Source organism: Haematobia irritans, chromosome 2 (genome assembly GCF_050003625.1).
Source record: "Haematobia irritans isolate KBUSLIRL chromosome 2, ASM5000362v1, whole genome shotgun sequence".
In the NCBI taxonomy this organism is placed as follows: Eukaryota; Metazoa; Arthropoda; class Insecta; order Diptera; family Muscidae; genus Haematobia; species Haematobia irritans.
The window spans coordinates 165,325,246-165,350,937 of NC_134398.1; the positions used below are offsets into that span (position 1 = coordinate 165,325,246).

Genomic DNA, 25,692 nt, shown 5'->3' on the forward strand with positions numbered 1-25,692 from the left:
AACAGAGAGAGTATAGAGAAAGAAATAGAGATGGAAACCGGGAGGGTTGACGAAAGAAATCAACATAACACATCAAGATAATCAAAAGGCCAAAAATTTGATATGCTTAAGTCTAAATATTATTTAATTTGAATATTAGAATGACTATTCGCAGTAAAGAGAAAATTGTAAATGCATTTAAAATAGTGTTAAATGCTAGTAAAAAATTGTTCACTCCTAAATAAATTTATGTGTATGTTTATTATAAAATTATTTATATATTTATGTTTGTGCTCGACTCCACGTTCTTCTTTCGTTAGAGTTTTTGAATTCCTTTCAAATTTCAAACAAAATTGTTATTTATGCAATAAAAAATAATATTTTATCCAAAAGCTCAGTCCATTTCGTTTATATCAAGCACTGTTTCTGACTGTAAATCTTTAATAACCCACATTTCGAAGTTTCATATAAATGTGTAAATTAAAAAAAAATTGGTTCGGTCGGAGCAAGGATTGAACCCACGACCCTTTGCATGCAAGTCAGACATGCGAACCACTGTTCCACGTGGCCAACAAATGTATGTTTCTTGTAAATAATGTTATGTTTGCATGGTCTCGTGGGCGCTGCAAACTATGCTATATAAATGTAACTCATAACGATAATTGTCTACTGGTGACTGTAACAGCCACGTAGCCCAGTGGTAGTGTGTTGGCTTACAAATTCCATGGTTCCCGGTTCGATTCTCCGTCAAGGCGAAAGGTAAAATTTTAAAAAATTATAAAATTTAATAATTTCTTCAACATTATTTGTATCACAGAAAAAGGTGCCAAGAACTAAAAAATTTCGTGGAAGTGAAAATTATGTGAGAGAATGACCACAATATTCTTGGGGAGAAAATTCTTCCAAGCATATAATATTTTTGGGCTCAAAACGCTTCCAAACATATAATATGTTCACATGAAACAAACATATTAATGTTTCGGCAGTATCCAATAATATATGTGCTTCCTGCAAAATATGTTTGGAACACATGTTAGAGAAGCGATTTTTTTTGAGGGTGCATATATCGCAGATTTTCGTTTCCTAAAATGGACCCTAATACTTGAAGTTCTTCTTTACCACGGATTTATATTTTCTCTGATTTGTACAAAATGGACAGTAAAAGAAAAAACACGGGAAAAATGTATATAAATTTTATTAAAAATACACCCTCACAAAAAAAAACTCTGTAACGTATACTCCCAAACATATTCTGCTTCAAGCATATATGTTTTCAGAATTTGTGCAAACAAAAAATTGTTTGTACGGTGCAAATTTATTTTATGTTTCACCCGAATTCACAATTTAATGTGTAAATAGAATAATGTTTTGATTAAGGCAATTAACATTTTTGTTGTTGATTAATGTTTATCAAAAAATTTGTCTCTAAGCAGAGCACCATTCTGATTAAATTTTCTCACTGTGTTACGTTGATGTCTTTCGTTATCCATCGCCATCACCATCTTTATTATACCCTCCACCATAGGATGGGGGTATATTAACTTTGTCATTCCGTTTGTAACACATCGAAATATTGCTCTAAGACTCCATAAAGTGTATATATTCTGGGTCGTGTTGAAATTCTGAGTCGATCTAGCTATGTCCGTCTGTAGGGCTGTCCGTCTGTGGAAATCACGCTAACTTCCGAACGAAATAAGCTATCGAATCGAAACTTGGCACAAGTAGTTGTTATATGGACCATATCGGACCACTTTTACGCATAGCCCCCATATAAACCGACTCCCAGATTTGACCTCCGGAGCCTCTTGGAGGAGCAAAATTCATCCGATTCGGTTAAAAATTGGAACATGTTATTGGTATATAACAGGTTGGCTGATAAGTCCCCGGTCTGACACATAGATGGCTTCGCTGGTATTAAATATAGTACCAACCTTCAAATGATTCGTGTAAAAATTTGACGTCTGTAAGTCAATTAGTTTGTGAGATAGAGCGTCTTTTGTGAAGCAACTTTTGTTATTGTGAAAAAAATGGAAAAAAGGAATTTCGTGTTTTGATAAAATACTGTTTTCTGAAGGGGAAAAATACGGTGGAAGCAAAAACTTGAGTTTCTGGACTCTGCCCCAGGGAAATCAACAATAATTGATTGGTATGCAAAATTCAAGCGTGGTGAAATGAGCACGGAGGATGGTGAACGCAGTGGACGCCCGAAAGAGGTGGTTACCGACGAAAACATCAAAAAATCCACAAAATGATTTTGAATGACCGTTAAATGAAGTTGATCGAGATATCAGAGGCCTTAAAGATATCAAAGGAACGTGTTTGTCATATCATTCATCAATATTTGGATATGCGGAAGCTCTGTGCAAAATGGGTGACCAAAAACAACAACGTGTTGATGATTCTTAGCGGTGTTTGCAGCTGTTAACTCGTAATACACCCGAGTTTTTCCGTCGATATGTGACAATGGATTAAACATGGCTCCATCACTACACTCCTGAGTCCAATCGACAGTCGGCTCAGTAGACAGCGACCGGTGAACCGTCTCCGAAGAGTGGAAAGACTCAAAAGTCCGCTGGCAAAGTAATGGCCTCTGTTTTTTGGGATGCGCATGGAATAATTTTTATCGATTATCTTGAGAAGGGAGAAACCATCAACAGTGACTATTATATGGCGTTATTGGAGCGTTTGAAAGCCGAAATCGCGGCAAAACGGCCCCATATGAAGAAGAAAAAAGTGTTGTTCCACCAAGACAACGCACCGTGCCACAAGTCATTGAGAACGATGTCAAAAATTCATGAATTGGACTTCGAATTGCTTCCCCACCCACCGTATTCTCCAGATCTGGTCCCAGCGACTTTTTTTTTGTCCTCGGGCCTCAAAAGGATGCTCGCAGGGAAAAAATTTGGCTGCAATGAAGAGGTGATCGTCGAAAGTGAGGCCTTTTTTTGAGGCAAAACCGAAGGAGTACTACCAAAATGGTATCAAAAAAATTGGAAGGTCGTTATAATCGTTGTATCGCTCTTAAAGGGAACTATGTTGAATAATAAAAACGAATTTAGACAAAAAAGTGTTTTTCTTTGTTAGATCGAGGACGTATCAGCCAACCTGTTAGTCTTTAACAACGATGCAAAAATTGGTCCATATCGGTTCATAATTATATATAACCATATAAACCGATCCCCAGATTTGGCTTCCGAAGCCTAAAAAAGAAGCAAATTTCATCCGATCCACCTGAAATTTGGTACATGATGTTGGTATGTGGTCTCTAACAACCATGTAAAAATTGGTCCATATCGGTCCATAATTATATATAGCCCCCATATAAACCGATCCCCAGATTTGGCTTGCGGAGCCTAAAAAAGAAGCAAATTTCATTGGATCCAGCTGAAATTTGGTACATATTGTTGGTATGTGGTCTTTAAAAACCATGCAAAAACTGGTCCATATCGGTCTGTAATTATATATAGCCCCCAAGCCATCGCCTGATTTGACCTCCGAAGCCTCTTGGAGGAGCAAAATTCATCAGATGCGGTTGAAATTTGGTACGTGATCTTAAAGTATGGTCTCTAATAACCAGGCCCAAATTGGTCCATATCGGGCCATAATTATATATAGTTGTGCTAATATATGGTCTCTAACAACCTTGCAAAAATTGGTCCATATCGATCTGTAATTATATATAGCCCCTATATAAACCCATCACCTCTGGAGCCGAATCATCTGAATCGGTTAAAATTTGTTACATTGTGCTAGTATATGGTCGCTAACATCCATGTCGAACTTCGTCCATATCAGCCTATAGGTTTATATAGCCTCCAGATAAACCGATCCCCAATCTCACAAAAATTGGTCCATATCGGTTGATAATTGTATGTAGCCCCCACATAAGGTGACCCCCATATATTTATTCTGGCTCTCTAATTACCGCTTAAAAGTTCATATCGGTTCATATTTATTTGTAGAAGTAAGTATTTAATCTGCCTTTTTGTCTAATACATACCACGTATGGACTAACTTACAATTTAGGAGACGATGTTAAGAAGTTTTAATATACCTTGCCATTGACAAGGCCTACCACAACCCAAGTAATTCGATTGTGGATGACAGTCTTTAGTAGAAGTTACTACGCAATCCATGGTGGAGGGTACATAAGATTTGGTCTGGCCGAACTTACGGCCGTATATACTTGTTGGGAATCATACGAACATTTTCTTTTGCTTAAGTTCATATTGAACTAATATTTTTGTTCATAAAATGTTTGAGACATACGATTACTTAACAAAAAGAAAATTCCATTGGGCTGTGGAAATTTTCGCAACAAATAATAAAACTACAAGCATTGGTTTAACTGCGATTTTTTTGCAGTGTAGTTAGAAAAAAGAAAATTTTTGGAAAGAAATTTTTGGGAGTGCATTTAAAGTTGTGCCTTTGGAACAACTTCCAATTAAATCGTTGGGTAATAATGAGAAATCTCTATTGGCGATTTCGATTGGGAAAAAATTGATTGCAAGATATCAAGGACACTGTCATAGATTTTGGATACTTTATACCTCACAATATTATAAATTAATAATAACTTTAGAATTACACTATCATTTGGCCGAAATGTCAATTAGGGAAAAAGTAGTGTAACACCAAGGCAACATATTTTTTGCGAATCGAAAACGACCTATGTCTATATATGTACGAGGGCGGTTCGGAAACTTTTTAGCCTATCAATGAAAGAGAATAGTTAGTTTTTCAAAAATATTTTTATTTTTCAATATAATCTCCTGAAACTTCAATACACTTAGTCCAACGCTTTTCTAGCAATTCTATCCCTTGATTAAAATAGTTTTCCTCAAGGTCTTCAAAATAGTGGTTTACAACTGTAATTGCATCTTCATTTGCGGTAAAACGCTTGCCAGAAAGGATTTTTTATACCCTCCACCATAGGATGGGTGGTATATTAACTTTGTCATTCCGTTTGTAACACATCGAAATATTGCTCTAAGACCCCATAAAGTATATATATTCTGGGTCGTGGTGAAATTCTGAGTCGATCTGAGCATGTCCGTCCGTCCGTCTGTTGAAATCACGCTAACTTCCGAACGAAACAAGCTATCGACTTGAAAAATTGCAAAAATTGGTCCACATCGGTCCATAATTATATATAGCCCCCATATAAACCGATCCCTCGATTTGGCTTGCGAGGCCTCTAAGAGAAGCAAATTTCATCCGATCCGGCTGAAATTTGGTACATGGTGTTAGTATATGGTCTCTAACAACCATGCAAAAATGGATCCATATCGGTCCATAATTATATATAGCCCCCATATAAACCGATCCCCCGATTTGGCTTGCGAGGCCTCTAAGAGAAACAAATTTCATCCGATCCGGCTGAAATTTGGTACATGGTGTTAGTATATGGTCTCTAACAGTCATGCAAAAATTGGTCCACATCGGTCCATTATTATATGTAGCCCCCATATAAACCGATCACCAGATTTGACCTCCGGAGCCTCTTGGAAGACCAACATTCATCTGATTTAGTTGAAATTTGTTACGTGGTCTTAATATATGGCCTCAAACTCCCATGAAAAAATTGGTCGGTATCGGTCCATAATTATATATAGGCCCCATATAAACCGATCCCCAGATTTGACCTCCAGAGCCCCTTGGAAGAGCAAAATTCTTCCCATTCGGTTGAAATTTGGTACGTGATGTTAGTATATGGTATCCAACAACCATGCAAGAATTGGTTCCTATCAGCCCATAATTATATATAGCTCCCATATAAACCGATTCCAAGATTTGACCTCCGGTGCCTTTTGGAGAAGCAAAATTCATGCGATCTGCTTGAAAATTGGTACGTGGTGATCGTATATGATATTTAACAACCATGCCAAAAGTGGTCCATATCAGTCCATAATCATATATAGCCCCATATAAACCGATCCCGAGATTTGGTTTTGGAGCCTCTTGGAGGAGCAAATTTCATTCGAGTGAGTTGAAATTTGGTACATTGTGCCAGTATATGGTCGTTAACAACCATGCGTAACTAGGTCCATATCGGTCTATAGTTATATATATATATATATCCCTCAGATAAATCGATTTCCAATCACACAAAAATTGGTCCATATCAAGTTCATAATTGTATATAGCCCCCATATAAGCGACCCCCATATTTCAATTCTGGCTCTCTACGTACCGTGCAAAAAGTCCATATCGATTCGTAATTATTTGTAGACTTAACTATATATAACTTTTTTGTCTAATATATACCACGACTAACTCACAATTTAGAAAACGATGTTAAGAAGTTTTAAGATACCACAACCCAAGTAATTCGATTGTGGATGACAGTCTTTCGTAGAAGTTTCTATGTAATCCATGGTGGAGGGTACATAAGATTCGGCCTGGCCGAACTTACGGCCGTATATACTTGTTTAGATTTGGGAAGAAGTAAAAGTCACTGGGAGCTAAATCAGGAGAATAAGGTGGGTGGTCAAGCAACTCGTACTTTAATTCGTTGATTTTAGCCATTGTTAAAACACTCTTGTGCGCTGGTGCGTTGTCTTGATGAAAAAATATTTTTTTGTGTTGTAAGCCGGGACGTTTTTCTCGGATTTGTACATTTAATTGATCCAAAAGGTTGCAATAGTACTCTGAATTTATTGTTTTACCATTTTGAAGATAGTCAATCAATAAAATACCTCTTAAGTCCCAAAAAACGGTTGCCATAACCTTACCAGCCGATTGGAGTATTTTTGCCTTCTTTGGGGCACTTCCTCCAGCTTAAGTCCATTGTTTGGATTGTTCTTTTGTCGCTGGAGTATAGTGGTGGATCCATGTCTCATCAACAGTTATGGAACGACGCTTAAAATCCATTTTATTTCGCTTAAAACGATCCAAACAAGCTTGAAAAATGTTCAATCTTATGCGTTTTTGATCGACTGTTAACAAATGCGGCAGCCATCTTGCAGAAAGCTTTTTCATATGTAGTTCTTCATGCAAAATTAAATGGACTCGATCATTTGAGTTGCCCATGATATTAGCAATTCGACGCACTTTTATTCGTCGATCATTTAATACCATATCATGCACTTTGGCTACAATTTCTGTTGTTGTTGCTGTTTTTGGACGTCCACTACGTGGTTCATCTTCAATGCTTGTACGACCGCGTTTAAATTCAGCAACCCAATTTTTTACTGTTGCATATGAAGGAGCACTTTCACCTAAAACATTCACCATATCATTATGAATTTCTTGTCCCGATAAACCTTTTATATGTAAATATTTAATGACAGCACGCATTTCTAATTTTTCCATTGTAAAAAAATTGCGGATGTGTCTTTTTTGAACACCTGTTTCTACATATATGAAGGAGTTACCAGATCGAAACAAAATTTAACATGTGTTCATAACAGAGATGGATTATTATTATATAATTAATATATAATTTAATTCAATTTAATATTTTTATATGGCTTTCTAATACATAAATTTTTGATTTGTATTTAGTATACAATACAACAATTCAAATTCATTTAGAAGATAATCTTATAGAATAAGTACTCCATTAAATATTTTAACTACTTTCAGCTACAAAAATATCATCTTTAATTCTTCTTCTTGTGAGTATACCATCTTTTAAAAGGCATGAAAATCTATTGAATTGTTAAGTAGGTGATTTTAATCTTAAACGCAATTAATGCAGAAGAGCAAATTGCATTCATTTACTTTTAAATCGGTATTTACATAACAGAGTGTGGCTTTTTTTATTATATGAAGTTAATTAAATTGAGGTATTCAAATGGTTTTACGTGAGCAATACTATAAAGAGTTTTTATGAGATTTTTCTGTCGTTTCGCTAATATACTATGAAGAAGAATTAGAAGTTTGAGTCAGAGTTGCCAGGTTGAGGCTTTCCCCCAAGGTTAGGATTTTTTACTTGGGGAGAGTTTTAGGCGTAAAGAAATATCTATATAAAAAATTCTTTAAAACAAAATTCGGAACTAATTTCATATGAATTTGTATAAAAACGACGCAGGAGATCAAGCAAAGTACCTAGATATAAGCAATTTAAATGCTTCTATTGGAAGGACATTTTCAATCTTAAAATTATTTATTTGGCAAAATATCACAGAATTTTTTAATTCACATCCAAAACACTGATTTCGGTTCACACCTTAAGAAGTAAAGGGTGATACGGTCAAAATTTGGTCAATATAAACTTAACGTATTTCTTTCAATTTTGCATTTAAAAAACCTGAACACCCCTCATCTTCAGTTGTCAAAATGCCGTCCAAGCAAGAAGAGCAGCGTATCAAAATTTTGCTCGCGCATCGCGAAAATCCGAGCTACTCGCACGCAAAGCTGCAACATCGCTAAAAGTTGCCAAATCAATCGTTAAAATGTAATTAAAGTGTTTGGGGAACGTTTGTCGACAGCCAGGAAGTCTGGATCGGGGGGAAATCGAAAACCGGAAGCCGCTGAGACGACAAAGAGAGTTGCCGGTAGTTTCAAGCGAAACCCTAACCTCTCTCTCCGAGATGCCGCAAATAAGCTGGGTGTATCGTCTACAACCGTGCATCGAGCCAAAAAACGAGCCGTACTATCGACTTACAAGAAGGTAGTGACTCCAAATCGCGATGATAAACAAAATACGACGGCCAAAGCGCGATCCCGGAGGCTGTACACGACGGTGCTGACGAAGTTTGACTGCGTGGTAATGGACGATGAAACCTACGTCAAAGCCGACAACAAGCAGCTTCCGGGACAGGAGTTTTATACGGCAAAAGGAAGGGGAAATGTAGCAGATATTTTCAAGCACATAAAACTGTCAAAGTTCGCGAAGAAATATCTGGTTTGGCAAGCCATCTGTACCTGTGGCTTGAAAAGCAGAATTTTCATAGCTTCCGGGACTGTCAAACAAGAAATTTACGTGAAAGAGTGTTTGAATAAACGTCTGCTGCCTTTCCTGAAGAAACACGGTTGTTCCGTACTGTTTTGGCCGGATTTGGCATCTTGCCATTACGGTAAAAAGGCCATGGAGTGGTACGCCGCCAACAACGTACAGGTGGTTCCCAAGGACAAGAACCCTCCCAACACGCCAGATCTCCGCCCAATTGAGAAATACTGGGCTATTGTCAAGCGGAACCTAAAGAAGACAAAAAAACTGCTAAGGACAATTTTGCACCACTTCTGGATCCAAAAAGAACATTGTCACTACTTTTTTGGCGACGCTTTTTGTACTGGGATCTTAATCTGAACCGGTTATAAGCAAGCGGTTATAGCCAGAATAACTACATAGCTACTCCCCTGTGCCAAAGTTCTCTTATATCGGATTAAAACTATTAAGTATAGATCAAGCGAATGATATATATGTGTCATATATCTAAGTCTGAACAGATTTCAATCAAAATTGACATACATACACTCAAAAAATATTGTCGTAAGGCCAAAGATTTCATGTCTTTAGAATACGAATGCGTGTTTTGCTTAGAGTTGAAGACGAATTTCTCTGATATAAAGTTTTTCCTTGTTCGATAAGTCGATAAACTTTTCTATATAGTCGTTTTTTCCTTATAATTAAGTGATTCGACTTAAAAACGGCTATCTTAAAATAAAAGAACATTTTGTTTGTCTAAGGTCATCTTGTCTTTAATAAGTGTGAAAAATTCTTAAAATTAATAAAATTGTTTTTAAATTTGTTGTCTTTGTTGCATCTTGATAACAAATCAAAAAAAGCGTTTAAAAATTAGAGATGTTTTTCAACACTTTATTTTAAGGACAATTTTTACTTGAAACATCATAATTTCTACTAAAAATCAAGTCTGAATTTGAAAATTTAAGTTGTCGTTAACACGTCCTTAAAGGTCTTTAAATCCACATGAAAAAAAAAAACAGGAAAAATGTATAAACTAAAATTTGCTACCTAGAATCAAGTACACAAAACTTAAATTTAAAAGACAATTCTGTCTTAAAAGTATCCTTGTTTCAAGTCTCCGATTCTTTGGCTCGGAATCAATACCAAAATCATTAGTGTAAAAACAAAATCTTTGGAACCGAGAATGTTTTTATTCTGTGTAGTCAGAATCTTATTCGTAATTCTCTTTCGTGTGCACAATTTCACGTAAATCGGATTAAAACTTTGACCTCTGTGGTTATATGACGGAAAATCGGGCGAAAGATATATATGAGAGCTATATCTCAATCTGAACCAATTTCAATCAAATTTGGCACACCTGACTATAGTACTTATCGTTCTCCTGATGCAAAATTTCAAGCAAATTAGGGTAAAACTCTGGCTTCTGGGGCCATATAAGTCCATATCGGACGAAAGATATATATGGGAGCTATATCTAAATCTGAACCGATTTCTTCCAAAATCAATAGGGTTCTATTCTGACCCAAAAGAGGAACTTGTGTCAAATTTGAAGGCGATTGGACTTAAACTGCGACCTAGACTTTGATCACATAAATATGTTCACAGACAGACGGACGGACAGACAGACGAATAAACGGACATCTATCTCGTCTCCTTCTGGGTGTTGCAAACATATGCACTAACTTATAATACCCTGTTCCACAGTGTGGCGCAGGATATAAAAAGACTCAGAGGTAGGCATTTCGATTAAAATACATTTTTTTTATAAATCTCAAAACACTTCGTTACCTAAACTACAAATGGTGGAGGTTGTAAAAAAAGTAATTTTATTGTTCACACCTATGGGATCTTTCAAATGTTGTGGTAAATATTTTTACAACTAAAAGTTATTTTTTATTTTACTTATGGCTTGTTGAATAAACAAATCCATTTAGAAACATATTTACTTTGTGGAAAATAGCCGTTTTCATGCTAAGTAAGCAAATGCCTAGAAAGTGCATATTCCAATATGCAAAAATGAACAACACTTTCATTTTCTGCAACATCAGCAAACTTAAAACATCCATTGTCCAACAAGTCGTAGAAGTGTCTAGCACTTTGCAGCCATAAAATTAACGCGTACACCAAAAAAAAAAAACATGTAAATTTTGGCCGGTATAAATCGTACACACCAACATCATTAAATCAGATAAATGTGTGATTTCGATGAGAATACAACTATTTTCCAAGCATTTGAGTTGATGGATGGTTGAAATTGGTAATTCAAATCATAGTCTTGGCAAAACTAGTGAATATTAATAAGTATATACGGCCGTAAGTTCGGCTGGTCCGAATCTTATGTTCCCTCCACCATCGATTGAGTAGAAACTTCTACTAAAGATATAGAAATAAAATTTTGACAACATTTTCTATAGAAATAAAATTTTGACAAAATTATCTATAGAAACAAAGCTTTGACAAAATTTTCTATAGAAATGCAATTTTAACAAATTTTGTATAAAACTAAAATTTTAACAAAATGTTCTATAGAAATAAAATTTTGACAAAATTTTCTATAGACATCAAATTTTGGTAGATTATTTTTGGCTCGAGTGGCGACCATGATTATGAACCGATATGGACATATTTTTTTGTGATTGGGGATCGGCTATATATACAAATAGACCGATATGGACCAATTTTGGAATGGTTGTTAGCGGCCATACACTAATATCACGTTCCAAATTTGAACCGGATCGGATGAATTTTGCTCCTCCAAGAGGCTCCGGAGGTCAAATCTGCAGAACGATTTATATGGAGGCTATATATATTTATGGACCGATATGGACCAATTCTGGCACGGTTGTTAGAGACCATATACTAACACCATGTTCCAAATTTCAACCGGATCGGATGAAATTTGGTTCTCTTAGAGGCTCCGTAAGCCAAATGTGGGAATCGGTTTATATGGGGGCTATATATAATTATGAACCTATGTGGACCAATTTTTGCATGTATTTTAGAGACCATATACTAACACCATGTTCCAAATTTCAACCGCATCGGATGAAATTTGTATCTCTTTGAGCCTCTTGAGGTCAAATCTGGGGATCGGGCTATATATAATTATGAACCAATGCGGACCAATTTTAGCATGGTTGTTAGAGACCATATACCAACACCATGTATCAAATTTCAGCCGGGGGGCTATATATAATTATGAACCAATGCGGACCAATTTTAGCATGGTTGTTAGAGACCATATACCAACACCATGTATCAAATTTCAGCCGGAGCGGAATAAATTTGCTTGTCTTTGAGGCTCCGTAAGTGGATCAATTTTTGCATGGTTGTTAGAGACCATATACCAAAACCATGTACCAAGTTTCAGCCGGATCTTATGAAATTTGCTTCTCTTTGAGGATCCGCAAGCCAAATATGGGGATCGGTTTATATGGGGGCTATATATAGTTATGGACATATGTGGGCCAATTTTTGCACGGTTGTTAGAGACCATATACCAACACCATGTACCAAATTTCAGCCGGATCGGATGAAATTTGCTTCTCTTGGAGTCTCCGCAAGCCAAATCTGGGAATCGGTTAATAATGGACCGATGTGGACCAATTTTTGCGTGGTTGTTAGAAACCATATACCAACACCATGTACCAAATTTCGGGTTCGGATGAAATATGCTTCCTTAGGGGCTCCGCAAGCCAAATCTGAGGGTCCGTTTATATGGGGACTATACGTAAAAGTGGACCCATATAGCCCATTTGCAATACCATCCGGCCTACATCAATAACAACTACTTGTGCCAAGTTTCAAGTCGATAGCTTGTTTCGTTCGGAAGTTAGCGTGATTTCAACAGACGGACGGACGGACATGCTTAGATCGACTCATAATTTCACCACGACCCAGAATATATATACTTTATGGGGTCTTAGAGCAATATTTCGATGTGCTACAAACAGAATGACAAAGTTGATATACCCCCATCCTAAGGTGGAGGGTATAATAATAACCAACGGATATGAAGTTTTTCGCGGTAATTAGAGAGCCGAATTGAAATATGGGGGTCGTTTTATAAGGGAGCTATATACAATTATGGACCGATATGAATATATTTTTGAGTGGTTGTTGGGGACCATATACTATGTTAAATCCACGTACCAAATTTCAACCGGATCGGATGAAGTTTGCTTCTCCACATTATAAACCGATCCCGGTTTATATGGGGACTATATAGAATTATGGACCAATATGGACCAATTTTTGCATGATTGTTGCAGACCATATAATTACACCACGTACCAAATTTCAACCGATTCGGATGAATTTTAGCCCTCTAATAGGCTCCGGAGGTCGAATCTAGGCATCAGTTTATAGGGTGGCTATATAATTATGGACAGACATGGGTCAATTTTGACTTGATTGTTAGAAGGAATATGTTAGCATCAAAACCAGATCGGATAAAATATGCTCGGCCATGAGACGCCGAAATTCAAATCTGGGACTAATTTTTTTAGCATGCACTCACAAAAAGGTTTACTTGGATCCAAGGATTTTGACGTTCCCTTAAGGATTTTGGTATTGATTCCGAGCCAAAGAATACTATGTCAAAACGTTCTGAGTTCGTATAACCTCAAAAATGTCAAGCTTTATGATAGAGATATCAGCTTGCAGATTGCAACACAATGGTTGCCAAATCCCACCAAATAAAAGGCAACCCTCGTATAGAGTTTGAAAAAAGGACTAAACCATAAAACTTGTAATATAGAAAATATGGATTAATGAAACTGAACTGATATATATGTACACATAAATGTGAAGAACAGAAACACACATATATTCACAAAACACTTACAAAGGTCAGAAATGGATACAAAAAAAAATAATAATAATAAATTTTTTCCCTCAACAATAAACCATTTGAATTAGTTAACTTACCGTAGTCTTGGAACATACATAGTTTGTTTTTAATTTATTGATATCAGTGCGCCCAATTAAAATAGATAATACTGATTCTAAATTTATATACCTTTCAGTTCTAAGATTAATGTTGATTAACATTTGAAATTCCTATTTAAATATTATATGGAAAATTTTATTTGCTATATTGTAACTACATCCAACAAACAGCAAATTTAGTATTTACATCAAAATTCATTGAGCAATTCCATACAGAATAAAAAATGCATATCCATTAATATTTAAGCAAAATTGTTTTTTTCTGAAAAAAATTCAAATGAACAAACTCTTATTATCAGAAAAAATTAACTGTATGGTGAAAAAAAGATAAATATCTCAGCATAAAATTTTGGATTTTTTTCCTAAGTCATTAGGTTAAATTAGGTTGGCTGATACATCGGGCTGCCACCTGCCCGATGTATCAGGCTCACTTAGACTATTCAGTCCATTGTGATACCACATTGGTGAACTTCTCTCTTATCACCGAGTGCTGCCCGATTCCATGTTAAGCTCAATGACAAGGGACCTCCTTTTTATAGCCGAGTCCGAACGGCGTTCCACATTGCGGTGAAACCACTTAGAGATGCTTTGAAACCCTCAGAAATGTCACCAGCAGTACTGAGGTGGGATAATCCACCGCTGAAAAACTTTTTGGTATTCGGTCGAAGCAGGAATCGAACGCACGACCTTGTGTATGCAAGGCGGGCATGCTAACCATTGCACCACGGTGGCTCCCTTCCTAAGTCATTACTTTTAATGTACATCCAAAAATCTGTATCTCCTTTTTTCCGTGAAAAGTTCGTTGATCTAAAATTTCTTTTACTCGAAAATAAATTAACTTTTTGCGTTTATTTATTTCACAAAAATAAATAATTTTTACATAAAAAATAAACTTTGCTAAATTCTAAATATTTAAATTATTTCTTTGAGTATCTATAAACAAAATAGTTATGCATTTACATTTACTGAAGTTTATATTAAAAAAAAAAAACAAAAGAATACTTTCGTGTGCATATGTGCGTTTGTGTACATGCAATTTCACTATGAACCTGTAGTCTTTTGTAAATATGCATATTTCATATATACGTACACACAGTACAATGGGTATCTATGTGTGTGTGTGCAGTAATATTACATACCCCTAGTTATGCATATTCGAAAAAATTTAAATTTAAATGCTAAAAAAAAAAAATTATATGGCCATAGCCATATCCTTTTCATGCCCATGCAAAATATAATCTAGGAGTTAATGTCTACGATAAGATGATAATGAGTGAAATTCATGCTTGCTTACCTGGTTGCCATCTCACAGTTATCGAAGTATCTGTGCTATTTGCAGTTAAATTAAATGGTGGTCTAGGTGCTATATTCTCTATCATCAGTTCGGTTTCAGCTGTAATTGTGGCAGCTTCATTGGTAGCCGTACATTCGTAGATGCCTCGATCAGATTCGGTAAGACCATTGATAGTAAGATTGCCATCATCTACAACTGCTCGATCAGAAGGTAAAGGTTGACCATCTTTCTGTAACGAAAAAAATACATTTTAATTAAAATCGAGACTGTGTTAAACATTTTATACGATCCATCATTGGATGGGTGATATAATAATGCATTACAAACAAGTAAGGAAATTCTAAAGTCGGGCGGTGCCGACTATATTATACCCTGCATCACTTTGTAGATCCACATTTTCTATACAATATCAAATCCGTCAAATGTTTTGGGTGCTATATACGAGTATAAAGTTTTTTGTTCCCATATACATATATTTAAATGTGACTCGATCTGGACAAAATTTGTTAGAGTTCTACAAAATTTATAGACTTTAAATTAAAGTTGGCTAATGCCCTGGGGTGGAACACATTGTTAGTAAGAAATCTAAAGTAATTTTTAGGCAACTTCGCACAAGTTTATTTATGATTTATCGTAAAGTTAGTAAAGTAGAAAGTCAGGCGGGGCCGACTATATCATACCCTAAACCACCCCTACTGAAGTAGTAAACATAAGTATTTGTGGGGTAACATTGGTATAGGTTTGAGCGATAAACCGCATTTCCATATTTATGTTAAGAATATTAAGGGGTACATTTTTGTGGGAGTTTTGTCACGAGTATAACTAATATTGAGTCCATTATTAAACAAGTAAGGAAAGTCTAAAGTCGGGCGGGGCCGCCTATATTATACCCTGCACCACTTTGTAGATCTAAATTTTGGATACCATATCACATCCGTCAAATGTTTTGGGGGCAATATATAAAGGTTTGTCTAAAAATACATACATTTAAATATCACTCGATCTGGACAGAATTTGATAGACTTCTACAAAATCTATAGACTCAAAATTTAAGCCGGCTAATGCACTAGGGCGGAACACAATGTTAGTAAAAAAATAATGGAAACTATTAAATCTGAAGCAATTTTAAGGAAACTTCGCAAAAGTTTATTTATGATTTATCGCTCGATATATATGTATTATAAGTTTAGGAAAATTAGAGTCATTTTTACTACTTTTCGACTAAGCAGTGGCGATTTTACAAGGAAAATGTTGGTATTTTGACCATTTTTGTCGAAATCAGAAAAACATATAATGGGAGCTATAACTAAATCTGAACCGATTTCCAAATTTGGCATGCATAGCTATAATGTCAATTCTACTCCCTGTGTAAAATTTCATTTAAATCGGATTAGAAATTTGACCTCTGTGTTTATATAAATGAAAATCGGGGGAAAGATTTATATGCGAGCTATATCTAAATTTGAACCGATTTAAATCAAATTTGGCATGTATAGTTCAAATTATAATTCTACTGCCTGTGCAAAATTTCACGTACATTGTATTACAAATTTGACCTCTGTTGTCATATGAGTGTAAATCGGCGAAGGATATATATGAAAGCTATATATAAATCTGAACCGATTTCAACCAAATTTGGCACAGTTTACGACACTACCAATTGCACTCCGTGTGAAAAATTTAGAGTAAATCAGGCTAAAATTCTCGTTTCTGGACCCCTATTATTAGATATCAGGCGAAATTTATATATGGAAGCTATATCTAAAACTGAACCGATTTCTTCCAAAATCAATGGGATTCTATTCTGATCCAAAACACATACTTGTGTCCAATTTTGAAGTCGATTGGACTAAACTTGCGACTTAGACTTTGATTACAAAAAGGTGTTCATAGACAGACGGACGGACAGAAGGACATGGCTAGATCGACTCAGGGGCCGGCCCTGAGCAATGCTGCCAAAGACACCATATGTCTTTCTCCTATCCTTCTGGGTGTTGCAAACATATGCACTAACTTATAATACCCTGTTCCACAGGGTATAAATATGGGAAACATTTACATCTGATGCAATTGACGAAAATTTTTGAATTGAAAAGAACTTCCAAGAACGTGGTTCGGATACGGTCTTAAATTCAGCTAGGTCGAATCTTAAATACCCACCACCATACAGTGTTGCCAGACAAAATTTTCGGTTTATCCTACAATGAAAAAAAAAGTTCCCTACTTTCCCCTACATTTCCAAAAAAATTTTCCCTACAATTTCCTCTACAATATTTTTCGTTAAAATTAAATACATTTACTAAATAAAAATGGTTCTATGTGATTTATTATCATAAAACTTATGGAAATGCAATGTATATTACGTAAAAATAAATTTGTATTACCACCACGGTTGCCACAGTTGGTAGAATTCTACTAAACATAGTAGATTTTTTTCTGTTCGGAGATTGGTAGAATTCTTGATGTGTTGGTAGATCAAATCTCTATAGAAATAAAATTTTGGAAATGTTTCTATAAAAATTTTTTGAAATAAAAAATAAAATTTTGGTATATCAAATCTCTATTGAAATAAATTTTTGCAAAAAGTTTCCATAAAAAATTTTTGTGAAATAAAAAATAAAATTTTGATAAAATTTTCTATAGAAATAAAATTTTGACAAAATTGTCTATAGAAATAAAATTTTGACAAAATTTTCTATAGAAATAAAAAATTTTCTATAGAAATAAATTCGGCCAGGCCGAAGCTTATGTACCCTCCATCATGGATTGCGTAGAAACTTCTTCTAAACACTACCATGCACAATCGAATTACTTAAGTTGCGGTAACGCTTGCCGATGGCAAGGTATCTTAAAACGTCCTAACACCTTCTTATAAATTGTATTTAAGTCCATACGTGGTATATATTAAATCAAAAAAGATCGATCCAATACGTATATAATTCAGTTTGACAAAGTAGACATAAAATTTTGACAACATTTTCTACAGAAATGACATTTTAACAAAATTTTCTATAGAAATAAAATTGAAATTTTTGCATGGTTATTATAGACCATATACCAACACCATGTACCAAATTTCAGCCGGATCGGATGAAATATGCTTCTCTTAGAGGCTCCACAAGCCAAATCTGGGAATCGGTTTATATGGGGGCTATATATAATTATGGACCGATGTGGACCAATTTTTGCATGATTGTTAGAGACCATATACCAACACCATATACCAAGTTTCAGCCGGATCGGATGAAATATGCTTCTGTTAGAGGCTCCACAAGCCAAATCTGAAGGTCCCTTTATATGGGGGCTATACGTAAAAGTGGACCGATATGGCCCATTTTCAATACCATCCGACCTACATCGATAACAACTACTTGTGCCAAGTTTCAAGTCGATAGCTTGTTTCGTTCGGAAGTTCGCGTGATTTCAACAGACGGACGGACGGACGGACGGACGGACATGCTTAGATCTACTCAGAATTTCACCACGACCCAGAATATATATACTTTGTGGGGTCTTAGAGCAATATTTCGATGTGTTACAAACGGAATGACAAAGTTAATATACCCCTATCCTATGATGGAGGGTATAAAAACCTACATGTAGGGAATTTTCCCTACTTCTGGCAACACTGCCACCATATGGAATAGTTTCCCTCCTAATAGTTTCTTCATTGTATCGCGTTACTTGAAAATATATACACAAAGAATACACACCCAGAGAAGGAATATGATCACCTCAAACATGTTTTAAGAGCAAAATGTTATTTTTGGGTGGTGACCATGTAACATGGTTTTCGCAACCATGTTATTTTCTCGGAAATCATGTATCTGATTTCGGCAAGCAGGTTATATTTGACGAGAAAATAACATTTTAGTGACAAACATGTTGCATGGTCACCATACAAAAATAACATTTTGCTCTTGAAGCATGTTTTAGGTGATCATATTCCTTCTCTGTGTGCAGGTAGGTTGTGATAACCGAATTTATTGCCAAACTCCTTTTGCCAGTTGCAGCTACTATTATCAGTTGGTAGTTGTGTCACCCGACTGATTCGGTCGACACAACTAACATCACATATGGTGTTAATTCATGACCGAATTAAAACTCAATTTTATTTTATTTATATATATGTATAGTAAAAATAAATCTATATCGCTAAATGTATGTTTAATTTTAAACAATATTAGACAAAATTATGTATAGAACCTCTTTTTATTGCACTAAAATGAAATCACTTCGTAGAGCAAAATCTTATTTTCGGACGTTGAACTGTAAAATGTTTATCGTTTTCTTGGTCGTTATGTACCTGATTTCGAAAACAATTTTATCTTTGGCGGGAATAAAACGTTTTTGCAGCAATACTTTTCAATTTTCACTATCCAAAAATAACATTTTGTTCTAAGAGTTGATCAAATTCCTCCTCTGCGTGCATAAAGACCGTTCCCGTATGTTTCCACATTTAATCATAATGAAAAAACTAAATTTGCTTGTTAGTAGGTCCAAATCACTCATTGGATGAAATAACCAGAACGTACCCATAATCTTTTCTCCAGCAATTTCGAGATATTTCATGTATACCAATATGGAGGCATATTCCCATTTTCGTAAAGGACTTCTCAAACGTTCACGAATATTTCCAACCAATTTTTGAAGTTTTGCATCCAGAGCTAATATCGGTACTTCATTGGCATATCTTACGGTCCATGTTAGAAGACAAATAGAATAAATCCGAATTAGAATTTTGACATTTGTATAAGTAAATTTCCCTTCGACTTTTATAAATCAGCAATGATTAAAATGACATTTGAAAATTTGAAAAATATGTAAAATTACATTCGGCAGTGGCCACCGTATGTACTCGTAAGTTGTGATTATTAACTGTCAGGTAAGGGAGCCACCGTGGTGCAATGGTTAGCATGCCCGCCTTGCATACAAAGGTCGTGGGTTCGATTCCTGCTTCGACCGAACACCAAAAAGTTTTTCAGCGGTGGATTATCCTACCTCAGTAATGCTGGTGACATTTCTGAGGGTTTCAAAGCTTCTCTAAGTGGTTTCACTGCAATGTGGAACGGCGTTCGGACTCGGCTATAAAAAGGAGGTCCCTTGTCATTGAGCTTAACATGGCATCGGGCAGCACTCAGTGATAAGAGAGAAGTTCACCAATGTGGTATCACAATGGACTGAATAGTCTAAGTGAGCCTGATACATCGGGCTGCCACCTAACCTAACCTAACCTACTAATTCAATTTGATGTAGGTTGTATTGATCGATTTTGAAAAATTTGTTTGAATGCAGAGACATTTGGTTGCTACAACTACTAGTCTTTCATCACAAACGAAAATCCATTCCAATTATCACCAAGTGATAGAAATGACGAAAAAATGCTTGTAAAAAGTGAATGTAATTTGACCTAACTATCAATGACGTCTATATGTGTAATTTTCATTGCTACAACAAATTTCCAACCAATCTGTTCTCTGTTTGTAGAATTTCAAATTCTGAAATTGGGTGTGTGAGTGATTCCAGTATATACTCCCTAATAATCATACACAAATTTAGGACCCCCAGTCATATACTCCATATGGATTAACTTACTTTGTATGCAATGAAAAGTAATTCCTTTTAAAAAAAATATTTTAGTTCAGTTTAAAATATTTCCAACATCTTCAGCCAATACCGAATAAAAGGTACGTTAATAATTTCGCCTTCATCCCAAAATATGTATTCAGAGTTCCGCCCGTTATTCGCTACCAACCACAGATTATGATTCTTAAACAAAATTGAAGTTATCTTTGTCGAAATTCACAATCCCATTAATGTTCCATTTGTAGAACACATTGTCCTAATTACCAATAATTATCTCGAGCACAACTTAGATTTTGCATTCACCATCTATGGTCAACTTACATTTTCCCTGCTGTAATACGGGCTTTCTGGTTAGTTTCTTAATTCTTTACGTCCCCTTAGTTTCTTATGTTTCGCGTAAGAAATTCCTTGCAAATTTGTCCAATTACCATGAGACTATCAAGATTTGGTGAACTTAAAGTTATGCACAATCAATGTCTTATTACTTGGCCCATTGCGTTTACATTTGCAAATTGCTGCACTAGGTTTTGGGCATATAGGAGGATTGGAATAGGATGTTCGTTCATTTGTAGATTGTGGAACGTTCGAACAATGTACGAGATGATAGTAGTCATAAAATCTAAGCTCCTTACGGTATAGACAAATACTCACACACATACATAAACATATATGAAAGTATTGACTTAATATCCCCATTGACCCAATACATATGTAAATAGATGTAGACCATATCATTGTGAATACAGGCAAACCTTTACAAATTCATCTGTCAATATATGGACCCAACTAAGCTGATTGCCATTGACATGCTGGCAATTCAGAGAGATAATATTCCCAAATATGAAACGATTGATGGGTGTTCTAAAGCGCTCTCGTGTAGTGGTCATGATTTGTGGAAAAAAATACCTAGGTCAATTTTTTATGACTCATATACCGTACATACGAATATCCCAGATGGGTCGATGGGAATTAAAGATGGGTAGAATGAAATTACATAGCTACAGTAGTGCGGTTGCTTATGCAACAAGCAAATCATTACCACAATCCAAATCTTCGTTGGTAGTACGAAAAATTGGCGTTGTTTAGCAGAAAAATTATATCATAATAATGAACGTTTGCATTATATTAGTAGAGCAATTTGCAATTGGGGGATTTTTTCAAATGTTTGATAAATTTTCCAAAAAAAAAAAAAAAACAAAAAATGTAACAGTCAATAGAAGTATTGTCCAATCTAGCCACTACTTTTTCCTGGCTTTGTGGCAACATACGGATATCTCGATGAAAAAACGTCTCGTTTTTTGACTCCATCCGTGAATTGACCCAATTTTTGGCTCCCTTAGAAGAACTAAAATGTTGGTCAGCCAGGTTATGCGCCATCGATCGGAACAACTGGTAATGAGTATGAGCAATGTTTACGCTATATGGTACGTAGGATAGAACTTCCGATTTGAGTGTTTCCAAATTATTTTCTACAGATTTGTAACATGTGGCAGAGCGTTATGGTGCTTAAAAATCAACTGACAGGTTGGATGATAAGTCCCCGGTCTAACAAAGAAAAAAACTTTTTTTTATCAAAATTCGTTTTTATTATTCAACATAGTTCCCTTCCTCCCTTCAAGAGCGATACAACGATTATAACGACCTTCCAATTTTTTGATACCATTTTGGTAGTACTCCATCGGTTTTGCCTCAAAATAGACCTCAGTTTCGACGATCACCTCTTCATTGCAGCTAATTTTTTTCCCTGCGAGCATCCTTTTGAGGTCTAAGAAAGAGAAAAAGTCGCTGGGGGCCAGATCTGGAGAATACAGTGGATGGGGAAGCAATTTGAAGCCCAATTCATGAATTTTTGCCATCGTTCTCAATGACTTGTGGCACGGTGCGTTGTCTTGGTGGAACAACACTTTTTTCTTCTTCATATGGGGCCGTTTTGCCGCGATTTCGACCTTCAAACGCTCCAATAACGCCATATAATAGTCACCGTTGATTGTTTTGCGCATCCCAAAAAACAGAGGCCATTACTTTGCCAGCGGACTTTTGAGTCTTTCCACGCTTCGGAGACGGTTCACTGGTCGCTGTCCACTCAGCCGACTGTCGATTGGACTCAGGAATGTAGTGATGGAGCCATATTTCATCCATTGTCACATATCGACGGAAAAACTCGGGTGTATTACGAGTTAACAGCTGCAAACACCGCTCAGAATCATCAACACGTTGTTGTTTCACTGGTCGCTGTCCACTCAGCCGACTGTCGATTGGACTCAGGAATGTAGTGATGAAGCCATATTTCATCCATTGTCACATATCGACGGAAAAACTCGGGTGTATTACGAGTTAACAGCTGCAAACACCGCTCAGAATCATCAACACGTTGTTGTTTTTGGTCAAATGTGAGCTCGCGCGGCACCCATTTTGCACAAAGCATATCCAAATATTGATGAATGATATGACCAACACGTTCCTTTGATATCTTTAAGGCCTCTGCTATCTCGATCAACTTCATTTTACGGTCATTCAAAATCAGTTTGTGAATTTTTTGATGTTTTCGTCGGTAACCACCTCTTTCGGGCGTCCAGTGCGTTCACCGTCCTCCGTGCTCATTTCACCACGCTTGAATTTTGCATACAAATCAATATGGTTCCATAATTATTTACAGCCCCCATATAAACCGTTCGCCAGACTTGACCTCGGGAGCTTCTTGGAAGAATAAGTTTCTTTGACGCGCAAATTTCATCCGATTCGGTTGAAATTTGTACAATGTGTTAGTATATGGTCGCTAACGACCATGCCATAAGTGGTCCATAGTTATATACCCTCCAAAAAAACCGATTCCAAGATTTTACTTCTTCCAGGATAATCAAATTTCTTTTGATCTTGCTAAGATTTGGTATTAATCACACAAAAATTGGACCATATAGGTTCATAATTGTAGCCTCCATACAAACCAAACCCATATTTCACTTCTGCCTCTCGTTTACCTTTTTATACCCTACACCATAGGATGGGGGGTATATTAACTTTGTCATTCCGTAATTCTCTAAGACCCCATAAAGTATATATATATTCTGGGTCGTGGTGAAATTCTGAGTCGATCTGAGCATGTCCGTCCGTCTGTTGAAATCACGCTAACTTCCGAACGCAACAAGCTATCGACTTGAAACTCGGCACAAGTAGTTGTTATTGATGTAGGTCGGATGGTATTGCACATGGGCCATATCGGTCCACTTTTACGTATAGCCCCATATAAACGGACCCCAAATTTGGCTTGCGGATCCTCTAAGAGAAGCAAATTTCATCCGATCCGGCTGAAATTTAGTACATAGTGTTAGTATATGGTCTCTAACAACAATGAAAAATTGGTCCACATCGGTTCATAATTATATGTAGCCCCCATATAAACCGATCCCCCGATTTGGCTTGCGGAGCCTCTAAGAGAAGCAAATTTCATCCGATCCGGTTGAAATTTGGTACATGGCGTTAGTATATGGTCTCCAACAACCATGGAAAAATTGGTCCACATCGGTCCATAATTATATATAGCCCCCATATAAACCGATCCCCCCTTTGGCTTGCGGAGCCTCTAAGAGAAGCAAATTTCATCCGATCCGGCTGAAATTTGGTACATGGAGTTAGTATATGGTCTCTAATGCCCATGCAAAAATTGGTCCACATCAGTCCATAATTATATATAGCCCCCCATATAAACCGATCACCATATTTGACCTCCGGAGCCTCTTGGAAGACCAAAATTCATCTGATTCAGTTGAAATTTGGTACGTGATGTTAGTATATTGTATCCAACAACCATGTAGGAATTGGTTCATATCAGTCCATAATTGTATATAGTTCCCATATAAACCGATCCCCAGATTCAACCTCCGGAGCCCCTTGGAAGAGCAAAATTCATCCGATTCGGTTGAAATTTGGTACGTGAAGTTAGTATACAGTATCCAAAAACCATGCAGGAATTGGTTCATATCAGTCTATAATTATATATAGCCCCCATATAAACCGATCCCCAGATTTGACCTCCGGTGCCTTTTGGAGAAGCAAAATTCATCCAATCTGGTTGAAATTTGGTACGTGGTAGTATATGATATTTAACAACCATGCCAAAAGTGGTCCATATCAGTCCATAATCATATATAGCCCCCATATAAACCGATCACGAGATTTGGTTTTGGAGCCTCTTGGAGGAGCAAATTTCATCCGAGTCAGTTGAAATTTGGTACATTGTGCTAGTGTAAGGCCGTTAAAAACCATGTCTAACTAGGTCCATATCGGTCTATAGTTATATATGGCCCTCAGATAAATCAATCTCCAATCACACAAAAATTGGTCCATATCAAGTTCATAATTGTATATAGCCCCCATATTTCAATTCTGGCTCTCTACGTATTGTCTAATATATACCACGTATGGACTAATTCACAATTTAGAAAACGATGGTAAGAAGTTTTAAGATACCATAACCCAAGTAATTCGGTTAAATTATGTATAGCAGTCCATCGTAGAAGTTTCTACGCAATCCATGGTGGAGGGTACATAAGATTCGGCCTGGCCCTATATACTTGTTTTTGCCTAATATATACCCCGTATGGACTAACTTCCAATTTAGAAGACGATGTTAAGGAGTTTTAAGATACCTTGCCATCGGCAAGTATTACCACAACCCAAGTAATTCGATTGTGGATGACAGTCTTTAGTAGAAGTTTCTACGCAATCCATGGTGGAGGTTACATAAAATTTGGCCTGGCTGAACTTACGGCCGTATATAGTTGTTGATTTAGTTTTTACAATTTTCCAATTTTATCCACAATTTGAACAGTTTTGATGCACCAAATATCATAAACACATCAATCATTCCAAAAAGGTAGATGTGCACAAAAAAGTGCAAAGATAATGGTGAAAGTGGGATAATTTTAATTTTGAGGAAATTATCTTTTTCCGAAAACAAAAAACTAAATAATTCAAGGTTTTTTGTTTTTGCTGAGAAGGACAAATAATT

General features: G+C 36.1%; 1 protein-coding gene across 4 annotated transcripts in view; it reads right to left on the reverse strand.

Annotated features, from left to right (window-relative positions):
* bdl (borderless) overlaps positions 1 to 25,692 on the reverse strand; it is a gene marked incomplete at its 3' end in the record, with an annotated part of 116,361 nt that overhangs the window by 19,533 nt on the left and 71,136 nt on the right. For all 4 annotated transcript variants that reach the window (XM_075296782.1, XM_075296781.1, XM_075296783.1 and 1 more), the window contains 1 exon segment: positions 15,099 to 15,327. In XM_075296782.1, the coding sequence (XP_075152897.1) occupies positions 15,099 to 15,327 (229 nt within the window).